This window comes from Lithobates pipiens, unplaced genomic scaffold (assembly GCF_037356315.1).
Source record: "Lithobates pipiens isolate NorthernLeopardFrog02 unplaced genomic scaffold, aLitPip1_a1.2 Scaffold_18, whole genome shotgun sequence".
NCBI lineage: Eukaryota > Metazoa > Chordata > Amphibia > Anura > Ranidae > Lithobates > Lithobates pipiens.
Window position 1 is genome coordinate 23,811,391 of NW_027507758.1, and position 18,355 is coordinate 23,829,745.

The window sequence follows — 18,355 nt, forward strand, 5'->3', positions numbered from 1 at the left end:
CTTAAAATAAAATAGATAATAATAATAAATAAATATTAATAAATAATAATAACAATACTAATAATTAAAATAATAATAACAATAAAATAATAAATAATTTATACAAATTATAGTGGCTATAGTCAACTGCAAAAATGCATTAGCAGTGCATGACTGTTAAACTTTAAATTTTGGATAATAAAAAAAACAAACAGCCAATGTATAATTTACCAAAATTCGAAGACTTACAGATTTAAGATTTAGATTTACTTAAGATTTACAGACTTAATCTTGGAACTGCCATTATTATCGAGCGACACAGTGCTAAATTAAAGAGTTGGTTTATCCAAAACTAAAACTAGCGCAGTGTCAAAGTCAAACTTTTGTGTTATTATGGCCAAACTCAAAAGCCGTCATTTCAATTTGTAAAGCCCTGCATGAATTTTTTTTTAAATTCAAGTTAAAGTACTTTAGTAAACCCTACATAACTCTGTTTTTTTTTATTTTTATTTTTTTTTATTTTGTAATGACTTTGTATGTATGATTTGGATTTCTGTTTATTAGCTGCTCTTACCCTTTCTTCTTGATCGCTTTTTCTAAGTTCTTCTCAAGAGTCAACTTTTCCTTATCAAACTGGGCCACTATTTTGTCAACTTGTGTGCAGTGTACCTTCTGCATAGCGCTGTGTTCCTGGAAAACAGGAGCTTTGTTTGATTAGACAATTAAGCACAATACTTGTCTGTTCACTTGATGCAGAGGAACATTCTGTATTCACTCGTATTTCCTGACCCACTCCAGATGGACTTGCTGTTACATTCCATTATTTCCAGGAAAAAGCCATCAAAAATTACACTTCATCCATTTTTCAAAATAGGTTCTTCTTAATACCGACTACCTAATAATCAACAATGAAACCTTATTTGCCACATACAAAATGAATGATGTGTTCTAATAAAATAAGTTCGAAAGATGCTTTAATGTAATGTACAACATGGTAACGTGTGTGATTTACTAAGCAGTTTTATGTTAATGTGGTTCAAAGAATAAATGAAACAAAGGTTGCGTTAGCTGACTGGACAGTATAGGTCAGCCTCTCTCAACCACAGATCCGTGGAGCCCTAGGGTACCCCCAGGGCTATGGGTTCCTTGAGCAAATTTTGCTTCTTGGTTACATAACTGAAAAAAAGTGAGTAGGTAGTAAAAACGTAAATGTAGTGGAAACTCTACATACTCTACACTTCCCAGTAAAATACATATTACTCTAGTATTCTACTATACTCACAGGGGCGTTACTTGATGAATAGCAAAGTCTTTGTGTAATATGTGAATCAGTATCCCTTCTCCTAAAGGGTGTGTAGCAGAGATATGTATGTCTTCATCCAAGGCATTTCGAACGTACTTTCAGGAGTAGAAATTGAAGGTAACATATGGCATGGTTTTGGCTTCTAAGGTGGTACTTCTGGTGTTACATTTTCAAAGTATAGCGTTCCTTCTCTTCCCACCGATCTCCCCTCTCCATAATCCTCCTCCATTCTTATACTGTTTCATGATGTTATGTCAGCATATCCTAATAACACTCATATTTGCATATATACCTAATATGGTTCAGTCTATAGGTAAGTAGCATAACTCCACCCATTGTCCTGACATAGTAACTCAATAATAGAAATACCTACTCAGCAAAACCACTCCTCTCTGTACTCTCTGTTGTTCTGTGACCTTCAGAAACCATACTTATTACCGTACATATATTTTCAGAAACTTTTATCACTTAAAATATTGATTAACTCAAAAACTTCTAACAATAACCATTGACAAGAATTACCATTTTAACTATGTGTAAGGTGGGGATTCCCCCAAAGACCACAAAAATAAGGAGCATTGTCCCCGCTGACCATCATACTAATCCACCATGAGAGATATAAATAAAAATATACTAATTATTGGCAGGCGTTCCCTGAGACCAGAAGTTATTTAATGGGTTCCTTGGTGATACAAAGGTTTAGAAAGACTGGTATAAGTAGAATTTGTTGGAAGTAAAGCAGTGGATGAATTACTATAGGGCAGGGATTTGCAATTAGCGGATGTGACAGTGGGGTCACTTTGGACACAGGGTGAATAAAAGAAACCCCCGATATGGTCTGTGATAGCCATATTCAAGGCTGTATATACATTGTATATAGATTGGATGTATACTGTATATGGGGGTTAAGTATCATTGCTGTGAGGAATTAAATTGTTTTGCATTTCTATTGTTCATTTAAGTCTCTCCTTGTGTGTATTGTAAAGTGCCAGACAGACTGGCTGCCAACCCTTTGTGAAAAGATGTGTATTGGGTGGGATCGTTTGAAGCCTAGCAGACGTCAGGATGAGGTGTTGAGTCTTGGGATGTGTGGGTGGAGCTGGGCCCTTGTTCATGTTAAAGCATGTGCCTTGAATTGTGTATAAAGTTACAATGTTTCTCAATAATAAAGTCATTCCTACTACAGAAGAGACAGAGTGTGTCTCGTCTTTTTGCCAGAGGGGTCGGCTCCTATAGGAAAGGGTCATTTAGCTGTGGATATTGGTAGCGAGTGGATGTGTGTCTAGGAGAGGGAACATCGTAAACGACGTTAACCCCCTTTATATTAGGGGTGCCGTTACAGCGGACCTCCAGCTGTTGCAGAACTACAAGTCCCAAGGGCAGAGGCGTGATTGGACTTGTAGTTTTGAAACAGCTGGAGGTCCGCTAATTGCATATACCTGCTGTAGGGTCTTATAGAATAGTCTATGGCAGGGTTTCTCAACCAGGTTTCCATGGATTCCTAGGGTTCCTCCAGAGATTGCTAGGGGATCCTTGAGCAATTTCCACCTCTCAGATAAGTTCCTACTCACACCATTGATATGTTTAGCTATCTGTAATGAGATAATCCTTCCCAATGTCCACAGGTGAAAGGATCATTCTTACCACTGGCCATCACACTAATGTATCATGCGATGTAGATATAGTCACTTTTAGCAGTTGTTCCTTGAGACCAGAAAGTTATTTCAAGAGTTCCTCATTGGTATAAAGATTAAGAATGGCTGGTCTATGGAATAAGTGTCTATGTTGCCCAGCCATATAAATTCAAAGGTTACATTTCTATCTACTCTTCCCCATTGTAAGTCTGGTTATAACATAAGAATGGTAACTATGGAGCATTAAAGTAGCTCTCATGAAAGACGCTTTAAAGACCAAAAGCCAAGTTGCCTTATTATATCTTTGTCTAGCCCTAGTTCCTGGAATAGATGTTGGGGCCAATGAAAGATGTCTTATTTCAGTTGAATTCTCCATTATGTAAAAGCAATGGAGAGCCCTTATAGCATGAGAGACCCATTTGTAACCTTGGCAGAAGGGAGGTGATCTTGGTAAGAACTCCCCACTGGGGCCCTGGATTAAAAGAGGGTTATGTAGGATCATTGCACAATGGAAATACTCTATAGCAGTCTTTCTCAACCTTTTTACTATTGGGGAAACCTTGAAAAAACTTTATGGGATCAGAGATCCCCTGCTAATAATTACTATAATCTACAGCTCACAGTACATTAGTGTGATGATCAATGGGAAAAATGCTCCTTACATTTGTGGTCAATGGAAAGAATGTCCCTTACATTGGTGGTCAGTGGGAAGAATTCCCCTTACATTGGTGGTCAGTGGGAAGAATGCCCCTTACATTGGTGGTCAGTGGGAAGAATGCTCCATACATTTGTGGTCAGTGGTAAAGATGTTCTTTACATTTGTGGTCAGTGGGAAAAATGCTCCTCACATTGGTGGTCAGTAAAAAGAATGCTCCTTAAAGTTCAGGTGAGTGGGAAGAATTCCCTCCCCTTACAGTTAGCTAAAGAATTGACCACATATGTAATCCCTTACATCTGTGGTCAATGGGAAGAATGCTCCTTACATTGGTAGTCAATGGAAAGAATGCTCCTTACACTGGTGGCGAATGGGAAGAATACCCCTTACATTGGTGGTCAGTGGGAAGAATGCTCCTTACATTGGTAGTCAATGGAAAGAATGCTCCTTACATTTGTGGTCAGTGGTAAGGATGTTCTTTACATTTGTGGTCAGTGGTAAAAATGCTCCTCACATTGGTGGTCAGTGAAAAGAATGCTCCTTAAATTTCAGGTCAGTGGGAAGAATTCCCTCCCCTTACAATTAGCTAAATAAGACCATTGGTGTTGGTGATTGTTCATCTGAGAGTCAGTAGTTTCTGCATGGTCAAGGAACCTCAAAGTTTGGAGGGACCCAAGCGTTCCACTGAATCCTGATTCAGAAAGACTGCTCTGCGGTGTTAATAGCTATTTCAACACTGGCCTTGCCATTAAACTATTTCATTGAACAGGTTCTATATGCTTAAATGAACATTCCCTTAGCATCTTTAACTTGTCTAAACTACCCAAGCCCTTCTGGCTGTGGTATTGTTCCTCTAAACCTGACACTTTCAACTTACTATTGATGCAAATGTGGAAAAAAATATATAAATAAAATACCAGGCTTACCTTTACGGTGCTGAAAGTATTGGGGCAGAATGTTACCAATCCTGCACCCAGCACTACCTATGAGCAGAAGCCCAGAACAGAAAGCAACTCTGTCTGCTTTAAAATATATACTGTATCCACCCTGCTTATACATTTTTTTTTTTCCTTAAATGTCCATGTTGTGCATGGATGTATCTCTTTTGACATCCAGTGCCAATAAAACGTTGAATATGCCCATTCATTTTCCATGGACCCTCTACATATGTCCATGAACAAAAATTCACCTGCCTATTTTTTCCTAGCATACCTCAAGGCTGTACCACCCTTTAATGCACAAAGACACATGTGAATGCGGCCCTAGTGTTTTTTGTTTTTTTCCAGTTGCCAAATTCAAAGCTGTCCTACTCAGGTATGGACCCATGTAACTCCACCGAAAGCAAAAAAAGGAGAAGGTACATTTTAACTTTGTAAAGTTCTGCCTAATAGGGTTTTATAATGGTTATCTTGTTTCCTGTTTTGTAGCGTGTATTTCAAAAACCATCATCAAGGTTCATGATCTGGTACATTATCACAAATATCAAATTCCTAGTTCTCCAAATTATGTGACCTCTTAAAAGAGGTCCTAGGCCATTAAAGACAGTGGTATTCCCAAATAAACAGCTAGGAAAGAAATTATCAGTGTGGTAAAGGTGTGGAGGTCACCATATTTCAATCACTGGCGCATGAGCATAACAAGACCTCCATCCAGACTCAAGAGTCCAAGACAGATTTCAGCCCTTTTGCTTGCAATAGTTGAATTCTCTCCATAAATTCAAAATTCCACTCCACCATTTTGAGTCCTCTATACGCTACATCTAAGGATTTCCCATATTTACTTCTCTTTCAATGGGATTATGTGATTCCTATTAGGCATGATGTTATAGGATCCAAAAGCTTTATCTGTGAACAGACTATATTTTTTGATTCCCAGGATCTCCTGTAGTGGCAGAATGACTCCCACAGCAACCCATAAGTTCACCATAGGGGTCTGCTAATTGCTAGGCTTGTGCAATTCGTTTCGTAACTTATCGAAATTCGGCCGAATTTTGCATCTTTAGGACATTCGGATGCATACGAATGTTCAAATAAAAATAGAACGAAGTACAACGAATACAAAAGAAATATAACAAATTCATTCGATTGAATTCGACATGATTTGGTAATTCTTTAAAGATCTAATGAAACAAAAGGTAGGTTCAAAGTAAATCTTATAGTCCAATCAGCTAATTAATTTTGTGCCGCAGGATGGATTGCTGGCAAAGTGCATTCATGAGGACTGAGTGAGAAGGGTGTTGTATTGTATTTGAGCCGAGGAGAAGAGACGTTGTCATTGTGTGTGTCGAAAGATTCAATAAACAAACGACTTTCCAAACTACGAATCATTATCACGAATGTCTGTACATACATAAATAGCGAATTTCAACAAATACGACCGAATGAATTCGACACTCTACGAATAATAACTAATTATCCGAAAACGTATTAACGTAATATAACGAATATAACAGAACGAAATGATGTATTTTACGAATGACAACGAACCGAAACTAAACAAAATTTTCCGTTGTGCACAAGTCTAATTGCCACTCCAGGACATACTGGTGTCTATAAAATTCTAGTTCTCATTATAATTTTTATGTAATTTTCCTACACCTCCTTGTGTCCCCCGATCTTCTACTAAAATTCTACTCAAACTTTTTGTACCAAGCTGAAAGAAGTCTCATAAACTATTTTTGATGATCCTCCGCTAGTACAAAATTATTATTTCCTCAATATCAGCGGTGTAACCAGAACCTTCAGGGCCCTGATGCAAGAAACCATGAAGTGCCTCCCTGAATGCCGGAGTCCTTTCTATCAGTCCTGGGGCCCCCCTTCCCTCCGAGGCCGAGGGCCCTTCCCCCTGATCCTGGGGCCCTTTACTCCCATTGCAGAGCCTTTTATAACCCCCAGTTCAAGCTGCAACACATAAAGTTGCATGACAAGTCAAAACACATTTATTTCAATGGGTGCCGCCTTAATCAATGCGACTCGAGTTGCAGCAATAAAAAAAAAAAAAAAGGTTCCTGCACTACTTTATTTTCGTGTGACTTTGGAGGGATTTGAGTGTCATAGACTGCAATGTTAAATATAAATACACATAAAAACACAAAAGTCTCAAGCAAGGAAGTGACAAGCAAGTCGTAAGAAAGTCACAGGGAAATCGCAAGAAAGTTGCACAAACTTTGGGATTGCAGAAGTGTGAATCAAGCCTTACGATCCCGCAGCCCTCCCCCCACAGTGCCGAATTGATTATAAACCACTCCAATAAAAACATATAATAACAGTGTTGTCATCAAACTGAATGTCCCCGTCCAATAGATGGATAGGAATGTTCAGTATGTGTCATTATAACATACCTTACCCCTTGGTCTGTCCAGCTCCAGTGTTCTCCTCTTCTCCCCGACGTCATCACGTACAGTAAACAGCTATTAACCCTGCATTGTATGTGGATGACCCAAGAATGAAACCATGGCCCTGAGTGCCATAGAGAAGAGAGAGTATGCATAGGACCAGTATTACTTGCCTTACCCATTGGTCTGGCCAGCTCTGCCACTCTCCTCTTCTCCTGGTAGCTCCAAAGCTGTGGGCGGTCCCTCTGCATCATCACGTACAATACACAGTTATTAGCCCTGCATTGTATGTGGAGGAAACAGGAATGCAACCATAGCCTGGAGTGACCTAGAGAAGAGAGAATAGGCACAGAACCAGTATTACTTTCCTTACCCCTTCATCTGGCCAGTTCCGGCACTCTCCTTTTCTCCCGGAAGCTCCAAGCTGTGAGTGATCCCTTGGCATCACCATGTACAGTGCACAACTATTAACCCTGCATTGTATGTGGAGGAGCCGGGAATGTAATCATGGCCTGGAGTGCCCTAGAGAAGAGAGAGTAGGCACAGGATCTGTATTACTTACCTTACCCCTTGATCTGCTCAGTTCCGTTGCTTTCCTCTTCTCCTGGAAGCTCCAAGCTGTGGGTGGTCCCTTGGTACCATCACGTACATTACACAGCTATTAACCCTGCATTGTAGGTGGAGGAACCAGGAATGCAACCATGGCCTGGAGTTCCCTAGAGAAGAGAGAGTAGGCACAGGATCTGTATTACTTACCTTACCCCTTGATTTGCTTAGTTCCGTTGCTCTCCTCTTCTTCTGGAAGCTCCAAGCTGTGGGTGGTCCCTTGGTGCCATCATGTACAGTACACAGCTATTAACCCTGCATTGTAGGTGGAGGAACCAGGAATGCAACCATGGCCTGGAGTGCCCTAGAGAAGAAAGCGTAGCATAGGACCAGTATTACTTACTTTCCCCGATGATATGACCAGTTCCGGCACCCTCCTCTTCTCCCAGAATCTCCATGCTGTGGGTGGTCCCTCTGCGTCATCACTTACAGTAAAAAGCTAATAACCCTGCATTGTATGTGGAGGAACCAGGAATGTGACTGCTTTCTGGACTGCCTTAGAAGGGAGGCAGCGTGGGACCGCGCTCATAGATCAAGGGAGCCTGCCAGAATAGGGCGTAAGGTAAATATTACTCCTGATTGAGGTACCCCTAGACTTAGTGAGTCGAGGTCCCCCCGCAAGGGTACATTTTTACTAATTACTGGTGCTCAGCTTGAACCATAACAGTCCAAAATTACCTAAAATCATAGCAACCTAAAAGAAGACATAGACAACACCTAACCTCCCTTCAACCTAAGCAGTTGATTATGTTCTTCACTCAGGGCTGTCTTTAAGGCAGGGCAAAAGGGGCAGCTGCAGTGAGCCCTGCATTGTTGGGGGGCCCAAAGCAGCTGCCTCATACTTGCCAACTATCCTGGTTTAAATTCCCTTGTCCCTTGAAGTTTTAGTCCTTTGCTGTGTCCTGATATCTCAGTGTGAGGTGCTGCTACTAATGCTGCCCAGCTCTGCCCTATTGTTGTGTATGGATGACTCACCTGCAGACCCTGTGTTTACATGTAAATAACCGGCATTTATATGTAAATAGCAGCATCCTGCAGCATTGATATGTAAATAAAGGTGGCATTCTTATGCATATCATGCTCCCCTGAGGTCATATCTACCATCACCTATACTGAATGCTGGACACTGGGGAGGGGCATACTTGAAAGTCCTGCCTGCACCTGTGGTCATTAAGCCTACCATCAGCCTGTTCTGCAAAGGTAAGTAAATTGGTGGTGGGGGGAGGGTAGTGTGGGGTGTGCAGAGGTAGGCAGAGAAGGAATTACAGTTTGGGGTGCACAGGTGAGCAAGGAGGGGATTTATGGAGGTAAGGAAGGTGGGTGCAAAGATGAGCAGAGGAGGCAGGTAGAGCTAAAGGGGGGATGGTTGGTGTTGAGAGGATGGGGGAGGTTTGGGGGTGCAGAGGCACTGCTATGTATCTGCTAAAGGGCAAAACATTTCTGTGGTTTCAGGAACGCGATTTTGCATGTGTTCCCAACACACACATGTGAACGCAGGCCACATGTCTCAGTTAAATTGGTGGTCAGTGTAAATCTTCTCAATACATTGGGGCTTGGTGTAGAATCCTTTCATTCACAATTTTGGCCAGTGTGAATGCTCCCCTTACATTAGTGGTCGGTGTAAATCCCTCCTTACATTGGTGGTTACTGTGAATGCTTCTATTACATTAGTGGTCAGTGTACACCCCTATTACATTGGTGGTCAGTGTAAATCTTCTCATTACATTGGGGCTTGGTGTAAAATCCTTTCGTTCACACGTTTGGCCAGTGTGAATGCTCCCCTTACATTAGTGGTCAGTGTAAATCCCTCCTTACATTGGTGGTTACTGTGAATGCTTCTATTACATTAGTGGTCAGTGTACATCCCTATTACATTGGTGGTCAGTAAATCTTCTCATTGCATTAGGGCTTGGTGTAGAATCCTTTCATTCACACTTTTGGCCAGTGTGAATGCTCCCCTTACATTAGTGGTCAGTGTAAATCCCTCCTTACATTGGTGGTTACTGTGAATGCTTCTATTACATTAGTGGTCAGTGTACACCCCTATTACATTGGTGGCCAGTGTTGAAACTCCTCTTTATTTTGGTAGTCAGTAAAAAAAAAAAAAATCAGCATCGCCATTGGTCACACCCTCCCCTCCCCCCAGTACTGCCACTGATCCGCGGAGTTCTAGGATCCTTTGGAGTTTTCTGTCTATTGATGGGTCCATTCACCACCCCAGTCCATGATGTGCAGGCAGTGAGGAGATGGTGTGCTGAAACCTCTAGAAACCAATCAGTGAGCAGTATTACTGTACAGTAATCTCTAGCAACCAATCAACAAGCAGAAATCATGTGCTGTAACCTCTAGCAACTAATCAGTGAGCCATATGTGTGCTGTAACCTCTAGCAACCAGTCAGTAAGCGGTAATGATATACTGTAACCTCTGGCAACCAATCGCAATTGCTCTCTGATCTGATACAGTAAACTGATTTTGAGTCCAGTAGCTATTTATTGTATGTCTCAGAGCAGGTGGAGAGCGAAATTGCATGGCGGGGGGGGGCCCAAGAAAATGATTGCCCAGGGTCCAATCAATATTAAAGACGGCCCTGTCTTCACTCCTCTACTATATATTTATTATCTCTGGCATTGTAATCTTGCAAAATAAAAGATGTTCATATTCGGGACCCTCTGTCAGCGTGACAACAACAACTGATAGAAATCTACAGAACAAAAAAAAGGAGAAACAACAACAACGTGCCGCTGGCAGACGATGAACAGACGAGAAGACGGTTCTGCTCTATGGGGACACATGTGCCGGGACCTGTGATCTCTACCGATGCACTGCACCAATTTATGTCATTTCAATCATAATGGCAGTAATAGAAAAGGCTTCTGTGGTTCCCAGATAAAAGTCATCTCCTGCCCCTTATTAAGCTGTAATGATTTCCACCCACAGCCGTGACTCATCCGCCATCTACAGCCAGCACTTCTCTCCCCCTCAAAACACATTTTCCATGGAGTTCGCGTGGTTTTTTTTTTTTTTTCCTAAAAGCATCTCCAGACTGTTACATGATTTTGCCAGGAAAATACGGCATTTAAAATATTTGATTCTTAGCAAGATATTGTGTTAAAATAATAAACTAAAAAGACAAAAAAAGAAAAGGGGGGGGGGGGGTGGAGTATTTTCAGATTTGACCTACAGAAACCTCATATAAGGTATAAGGTGAGCACGACAAGCTATTATCTTGACACGGTAGAGCTGGGGGGGAGGGGGGGGGGTTCAAGAAGAACCAAACCGATTGCCGCAGGTTGTATCTGTCGATGCTCAACCCAGACCGGGATGTTTAACGGCGATGCGGCCCTCTTAGGATCTGGGAATCGACAAAACAATTGTACAAACAAACAAAAGGGTGCGAAGGCCTAGTGCACCGGTCTCCAAACTATGGCCCTGGGGCCGGGTGAAGCCCCTTTGCTAGCTTTCCCATCCCACTGATGCCAATAATGAGGCACTATTCCTCCCACTAACACCAATGATAGGGCACTGTTCATCCTATTGACACCCATGATGGGGCACTATTCCTCCCACTGAAACCAAAGAATGGGGCACTATTCCTCCCACTGACACCCATGATGGGGCACTATTCCTCCCACTGACACCAATGCTGGGGCACTATTCCTCCCACTGACACCAAATAATGGGGCACTATTCCTCCCACTGACACCAATGCTGGGGCACTATTCCTCCCACTAACACCAATGATAGGGCACTGTTCATCCTATTGACACCAATGATGGGGCACTATTCCTCCCACTGAAACCAAAGAATGGGGCACTATTCCTCCCACTGACACCCATGATGGGGCACTATTCCTCCCACTGACACCAATGCTGGGGCACTATTCCTCCCACTGACACCAAATAATGGGGCACTATTCCTCCCACTGACACCAATGCTGGGGCACTATTCCTCCCACTGATACCAATGATGGGGCACTATTCCTCCCACTGACACCAATGCTGGGGCACTATTCCTCCCACTGACACCACATGATGGGGCACTATTCCTCCCACTGACACCCATGATGGGCACTATTTCTCCCACTGATACCAATGATGGGGCACTATTCCTCCCACTGACACCAATGATGGGGTACTATTCCTCCCACTGACACCAAATGATGGGGCACTATTCCTCCCACTGACACCAATGCTGGGGCACTATTCCTCCCACTGATACCAATGATGGGGTAATCATCCCACTGACACCAATGATGGGGTACTATTCATCCCACTGATACCAATGATGGGGCACCATTCCTCCCACTGACACCCATGATGGGCACTAATCCTCCCACTGACAACAATGATGGGGCACTATTCCTCCCACTGACACCCATGATGGGCACTAATCCTCCCACTGACACCAATGATGGGGCACTATTCCTCCCACTGACACAAATAATGGGACACTACTCTTCCTCCTAATACCAAAGATGGGGCATCATTTACTCCTACTGACACCAGGACATTTTCTACTCCTGTTCTACTCCTGTCCAGCCCCCCTAAAATTTGAAGGACAGTAAATTGGCCCTGCGTTTAGAAAATCTGGAGGCCCCCTGGCCTAGTGCATTATCAAAAGCACTTTATTTAAGGACAAAAAGGGTACATACTAACAAGAGCAAATAGGATAACAGAACTGGACATAAACCAAGGGACCAAAGGGTCTTTCAAACAGGAACAGGAACCTTATCAGTAGAACTCATGAGGTTCAAACATCATAATACCAGCTGACGTGTTTTGGGGGACCCTCTTTTTCAGAGTAAAGCTAAAGAAGGGGGTATGTCCCCTGAAACACGTCAGATGCTATTGTGATGTTCAGTTAGACCTTATAAGTTGCGTGAGAAGGACCTTTTCAGTCCCTTCGTTTTACGTACAATGCTGGTATACAAGGCTCTGCTCTTATGATTAAGCAGCGTTTATCCTTTAACCACTTCAATACCAGGCACTTAAACACCTTCCTGCCCAGACCAATTTTGAGCTTTCAGCGCTGTCGCACTTTGAATGACAATTGCGCGGTCATACTACACTGTACCCAAACGAAATTTTTATCATTTTTTTCCCACAAATAGAGCTTTCTTTTGGTGGTATTTGATCACCTCTGCGGTTTTTATTTTTTGCTAAACAAATAAAAAAATACCGAAAATTTTGAAAAAAAAAAATGTTTTTTTTTGTTTCAGTTTCAAAACTTTGCAAATAAGTACGTTTTCTCCTTCACTGATGGGCACTGATGGGGTTACACTGATGGGCAATGATAAGGCGGCACTGATGGGCACCGATGAGGTGGCACCAATGAAGTGGCACTGATGAGGTGGCATTGATGGACACCGATATGTGGCACTGATAGGCGGCACTGATGGGTGGCACTGATGGGCGACACGGATGGGCACTGATAGGTGGCACAAATTGGCACTGATAGCTGGCACGGATTGGCATGGATGGGCATGGATAGGTGGCACAGGTGGGCATGGGTTAGTCGGCACAGGTGGGCATGGGTAGGCGGCACAGGTGGGCATGGGTAGGCGGCACAGGTGGGCATGGATGGGCAGATAGGCGGCACAGATGGGAACTGATAGGCGGCATTGTATTATAATATATTGTACTAATGGATGCCAATCAGTGCCAATCAATAATGCATGCCAATCAGTGATGCCCATTGTGGGCACTGATTGGCATCCATTATGGGCACTGATTGGCATCCATTGTGGCACTGACTGGAATCCCTGGTGGTCTAGGGTGGCATACCTTGTCCTGGGCATCTCTGGTGGTCTGGTGGCGTCCCTGGTGGTCCAGTGTGGGCATCCTCGGGGGGGCTGTGCTGATAATCGATCAGCACAGACCCCCCCCCTGTCAGAGGAGCAGCCGATCGGCTCTCCTCTACTCGCGTCTGACAGACGCGAGTGAGGAAAAGCCGATCACCGGCTTTTCCTATTTACACTGTGATCAGCCGTGATTGGACACGGCTGATCACATGGTAAAGAGTCTCCGTCAGAGACTCTTTACCGAGATCGTAGTTGCCGGGTGTTAGACTGACACCCCGCAACAACGATCGCCGCGATGCCCGCCCCCGGGGGCGCGCAGCGGACCTTGCTTTGTGCACTGGTCCAATTAATTTGGTGGAGGGGGATTATGGTGTGGGGGTTGTTTTCCAGGGGTTGGGCTTGGCCCCTCAATTCCAGTGAAGGGAACTCTTAAGGTGTCGGCATGCCAAGACATTTTGGACAATTTCATGCTCCCAACTTTGTGGGAACAGTTTAGGGGATGACCCCTTCCTGTTCCAACATGACTGAGCAACAGTATAGTAATAGTTCAGTGACAGTGCATATTTTTAGCACTGATCACTGTATTACTGTCGCTGGTTCCCACAAAGTGTCAAAAGTGTCTGTTAGTGTCAAATTGTCTGCTACAATATCACTCAAATCGAATAAAAGTATGCAAGATCATTTTAATTGTTGGTTAAGAAGTCATATAAAAACAGTCAACGCATTTCGGGGGTAACACCGCTCCCATTTTATCAGGGCTTAACGCGGGATAAAACTTGAATGGACTGTGACTTCACAGATCTATATTAGAATCAGCACTGAACTGTTCACATGGAGGAACGACTCCGCAGACCCACGGAGATCTTGCACATGTTGCCAAATCCCCTGTGCATGACCAGGAATGGTTTTGGCGGTGGTCTGCACATGCTCGAGAAATCCTCCTACATAAGTTGTACCTGTTTATCTGTCTTCTTTCTACAGACGTTCGAAGAACTGAATTCATGCAGCTTGTCTGAGAGTTTAAAAAAAAAAAAAAGGGGGGGGGGAGATGAAATTACACTCTGCAGAGCTTAGTGAGGAGCTGAGACTGTCAATCAGCTGGAGTTCCCTCCCCTGTCACCATTTTTCTCTTGGTGTCAAGAAAACTTGTCAGAAGCAACTCATGCTGATAGCAGAGGTAGGAGGCAGCAGACAGAAATGACACTTAGTGCTCTGGGTTGAGACACACTAGAGTACAAAAAGTACACACTATAGAGGGAAATGGTTTTTTTCATTTTTTTTTTGTCTGAAGTTTACAACCACTTTAAGTAGAGAAGTGAAGGCCGGTTTAAAAAGGAAGTACCGTATATACTCGAGTATAAGCCGAGATTTTCAGCCTCTTTTTTGAGGCTGAAAGTGCCCCCCTCGGCTTATACTCGAGTCATCGCTGTCTGCCCGCTCGATCAGCGTGTCGAGCAGACAGACAGCGGCCATTCTATTCAAAAGCCGCGCCTCCGGCTCCGCCTTCGCCTGTGATAGGCGGAACACTGAATTTCCCAGCAGCCTGTGTTCCGCCTATCACGGACATCGTATCATCCTCGTACTACGGACGAGGATGATACGACGTCTGTGATAGGCGGAACACAGGCTGCTGGGAAATTCAGTGTTCCGCCTATCACAGGCGAAGGCGGCGGCGCAGCTTTTGAACTTTACAATGGCCGCCGACGAAGAGGGCACGGGACGGCACGGCACGGGACGGGACGGGACGGGGGCAAGGCAAGGCACGACACGGGACGGATGCAAGGAGGCAAGGCACGGCACGGGACGGAGGCAAGGAGGCAAGGCACGGGACGGAGGCTCGGGACAAAGGTAGGCTGGACACACACACACACACACACACACACACACACACACACACACACACGGATGGAGACACACACAGGGATGGATGGATGGATGGATGGAGACACACACACACAGGGATGGATGGATGGATGGATGGAGACACACACACACAGGGATGGATGGATGGAGACACACACAGGGATGGATGGATGGATGGATGGAGACACACACACACAGGGATGGATGGATGGATGGACACACACACACACAGGGATGGATGGACGGACACACAGGGATGGACGGACACACAGGGATGGACGGACACACACACAGGGATGGACAGGCATGTCTCACCCTCGGCTTATACACGAGTCAATAAGTTTGCCAGTTTTTTTGGGGGTAAATTGGGGGCCTCGGCTTATATTCGGGTCGGCCTATACTCGAGTATATACGGTAACCCTTCTTTGGCACTTGTACCTATAATAAGCCTTACCTGTAAGTACAGTACACCTTCAGGGTTCAGGAGATATTCACACCCACACATGCGCTCTGAAAGGATGGTATACCCGTGCCGTCCCTTCAGAGCTTTGTGCCGCGGTCCATGACTCCAGCACACAAGCTGCTCCGTCACTCCAACCCAAACAAACCCTTCCCCCGTCGCTCGAGCACGCCACCGCACACCATACACTCGGCCTCTGGCCCCACAGAGCCCCGTCAGTCCTGCACTTACCCCATGCTCCCCCCCCCCCCCAACGTCTCCCTGTCCCAACCGTCGATTCTCCTCCTGGCCAGTGAGGCCTTCAGACTCCCGGCCAGTGGTGTCTTCAGACCCCCGGCCAGTGGCCTCTTCGGACCCCCGGCCAGTGGCCTCTTCGGACCCCCGGCCATTGGCCTCTTCGGACCCCCGGCCAGTGGCCTCTGCGGACCCCCGGCCAGTGGCCTCTACGGACTCCCGGCCAGTGGCCTCTACGGACCCCCGGCCAGTGGCCTCTTCGGACCCCCGCCAGTGGCCTCTTCGGACCACCGGCCAGTGGCCTCTTCGGACCCCCGGCCAGGGGCCTCTTCGGACCCCCGGCCAGTGGCCTCTTCGGACCCCCGGCCAGTGGCCTCTTCGGACCCCCGGCCAGTGGCGTCTTCGGACACCCGGCCAGTGGCGTCTTCGGACCCCCGGCCAGTGGCCTCTTCGGACCCCCGGCCAGTGGCGTCTTCGGACTCCCGGGCCAGTGGGGTCTCAGAAGGAGAAAGAGGAAGACATTAGCGAATATTAATTCCCTAATATCACACAACTGGGTGGGCTTGGGGCACAGCACAGCCCACTCTTTTTGAAGTCAATTAGAGCCTCTAATCATGTGCTTCTGAAAAAAATATCCATTGAAATCCATGCATCCAGCGCCCTGCATGTAGATTAGGGGGTCGGACGCATAAATTAGGGGGGGGGGGGGCGCCGTGCTTCCCTAATGAACGACTGCTCCTAGTAAGGATGAAAGGGCCTGTCAGTGGGCTTCCTACTAAGGTAAGCATTTCATAATGCGCTAGTATGCAATGCATACTAGCACATTATGGCTTTACCCTGCAGGGTTTAAAGAAAAAAAAATTGGTGCGCTTTATTTCCACTTTAAAAGACTTGAACAAGATTGTGCCCAATGTAAGCATTATTTTTGTAGGTTTTTGTTTGTTTTGTTTTTTTACACAAAATAGCAATTCAGAAATGTTAGTAGTAAAGTCTTGAGCAAGTTTCTAATGTAGGCTTGGTATCACTTTTCTATTACCTTTGCTTTGTAACGCTTTGTAATGCTGACATTTCACACACAAAATATTTGTACTAGGCGTCCGTTATCGGGGAGGTGAGGGCGCCATACACACGGCCTGGAAGGGAACAATTAAGACAATCGATGAACGCCGGCAGATCTTCAACACGACTTACTTTTGCCTGTTTCTTCTTCAGAGCGTTGAGTTCTTTCTGCTGCTTCTTTAGCTGTTTGATGTATGCCTAAAAATCGATCCCAAGAATTGACTGTTTATATAGCAAACACAGGAAATCAACAACGTCACAAAACACACAAATCATCCCCACCGAGGGCGCACCGGGGCAAGAGAGAACAGTCCATGTGCAAATTAGTGGGAGTGGCCAACCTAACCCCACACGTGCTTTAACCAATCAATAGCTGGGGATTTATAATATATTTGAATTTTCATATTATTGTCTGTATTTGCTTTGCCTTTGTTATTTTTTTCCAGTTAAAGAGGAACTGCGGTCTGCTCACATAATTTGTAATAAAAACATCTTTGCCATTCTGAAGCTTCCCTCTAATCACTTTGCATATTATTTTATATATACTGTGATTCTGTAAGTGCCAATTATGCTGCAGAAATCTCCCTCCACCAAGTCTGGCCATTTTAACTGTGGGCAGCAGAAGCTGCTGCTTGTTCACTTCCTGGTTTTACACAGAGGCACACCCCCAGCTCTGCAGCTCTCATTGGCCCTCTTATGACTCACCCCCTCCCTTCCAGGCAAACTCTCTCTCTCTCTCACATAGAGAGAGGGAGAGAGAGAGAGAGAGGCAGAGAGAGACACAGAGAGAGAGGTAGAGAGAGAGAGAGAGAGGGGCAGAGGGAGAGAGAGGGAGAGAGAAAGAGAGACATAGAGAGACAAAGAGAGACAGAGAGAGAGACAAAGAGAGAGAGAGACAGAGAGAGAGAGAGAGAGAGGGGGGGAGAGAGACAGAGAGAAAGAGAGAGACAAAGAGAGAGAGAGAGAGAGAGAGAGAGAGAGAGAGACAGAGGGGGGAGAGAGAGAGAGGGGGGAGAGAGACAGAGGGAGAGATAGAGGGAGAGACAGAGAGAGACAGAGCTAGAGAGACAGAGAAAGAGAGAGAGAGAGAGAGAGAGAGAGAGATAGATAGAGAGACAAAGAGAAAGAGAGACAGATGGAGAGACATTTGCATATGTGAGTGGATGTATAGGAAATGTACACACTCAGGGTTATGGTTATAACTTAATTGCATAGCTGCTTGTCCATTGAAACCATGAGTCAAATGTTCTCAGGCTATATTCTTGGCAAATCGGGAAAATGCTGCCTTATGGTCACTAGATGGAGCTGAGGAGCATACTTATTTCTAAAGATTGCGCCATCTAGTGGCCATACTGCTGCGTTATGGACACTAGATGGAGCTAAGGAGCCTATTTATTTCCTACCTAGTGGCCATTATGTTGTATTCT

At 44.8% G+C, this 18,355-nt stretch overlaps 1 protein-coding gene across 7 annotated transcripts in view; it reads right to left on the reverse strand.

Moving 5' to 3' along the window:
* PLCB4 (phospholipase C beta 4) overlaps positions 1-18,355 on the reverse strand; it is a 524,177-nt gene that overhangs the window by 54,074 nt on the left and 451,748 nt on the right. For 6 of the 7 annotated variants that reach the window (XM_077485485.1, XM_077485487.1, XM_077485482.1 and 3 more), the window contains 2 exons: positions 17,061-17,126; positions 554-669 (listed from right to left, as the gene is read on the reverse strand). In XM_077485485.1, coding sequence (XP_077341611.1) covers positions 554-669; positions 17,061-17,126 — 182 coding nt within the window. The remainder of the gene's footprint in view (positions 1-553; positions 670-17,060; positions 17,127-18,355) is intronic. The other variant, XM_077485488.1, reaches the window with a different exon arrangement.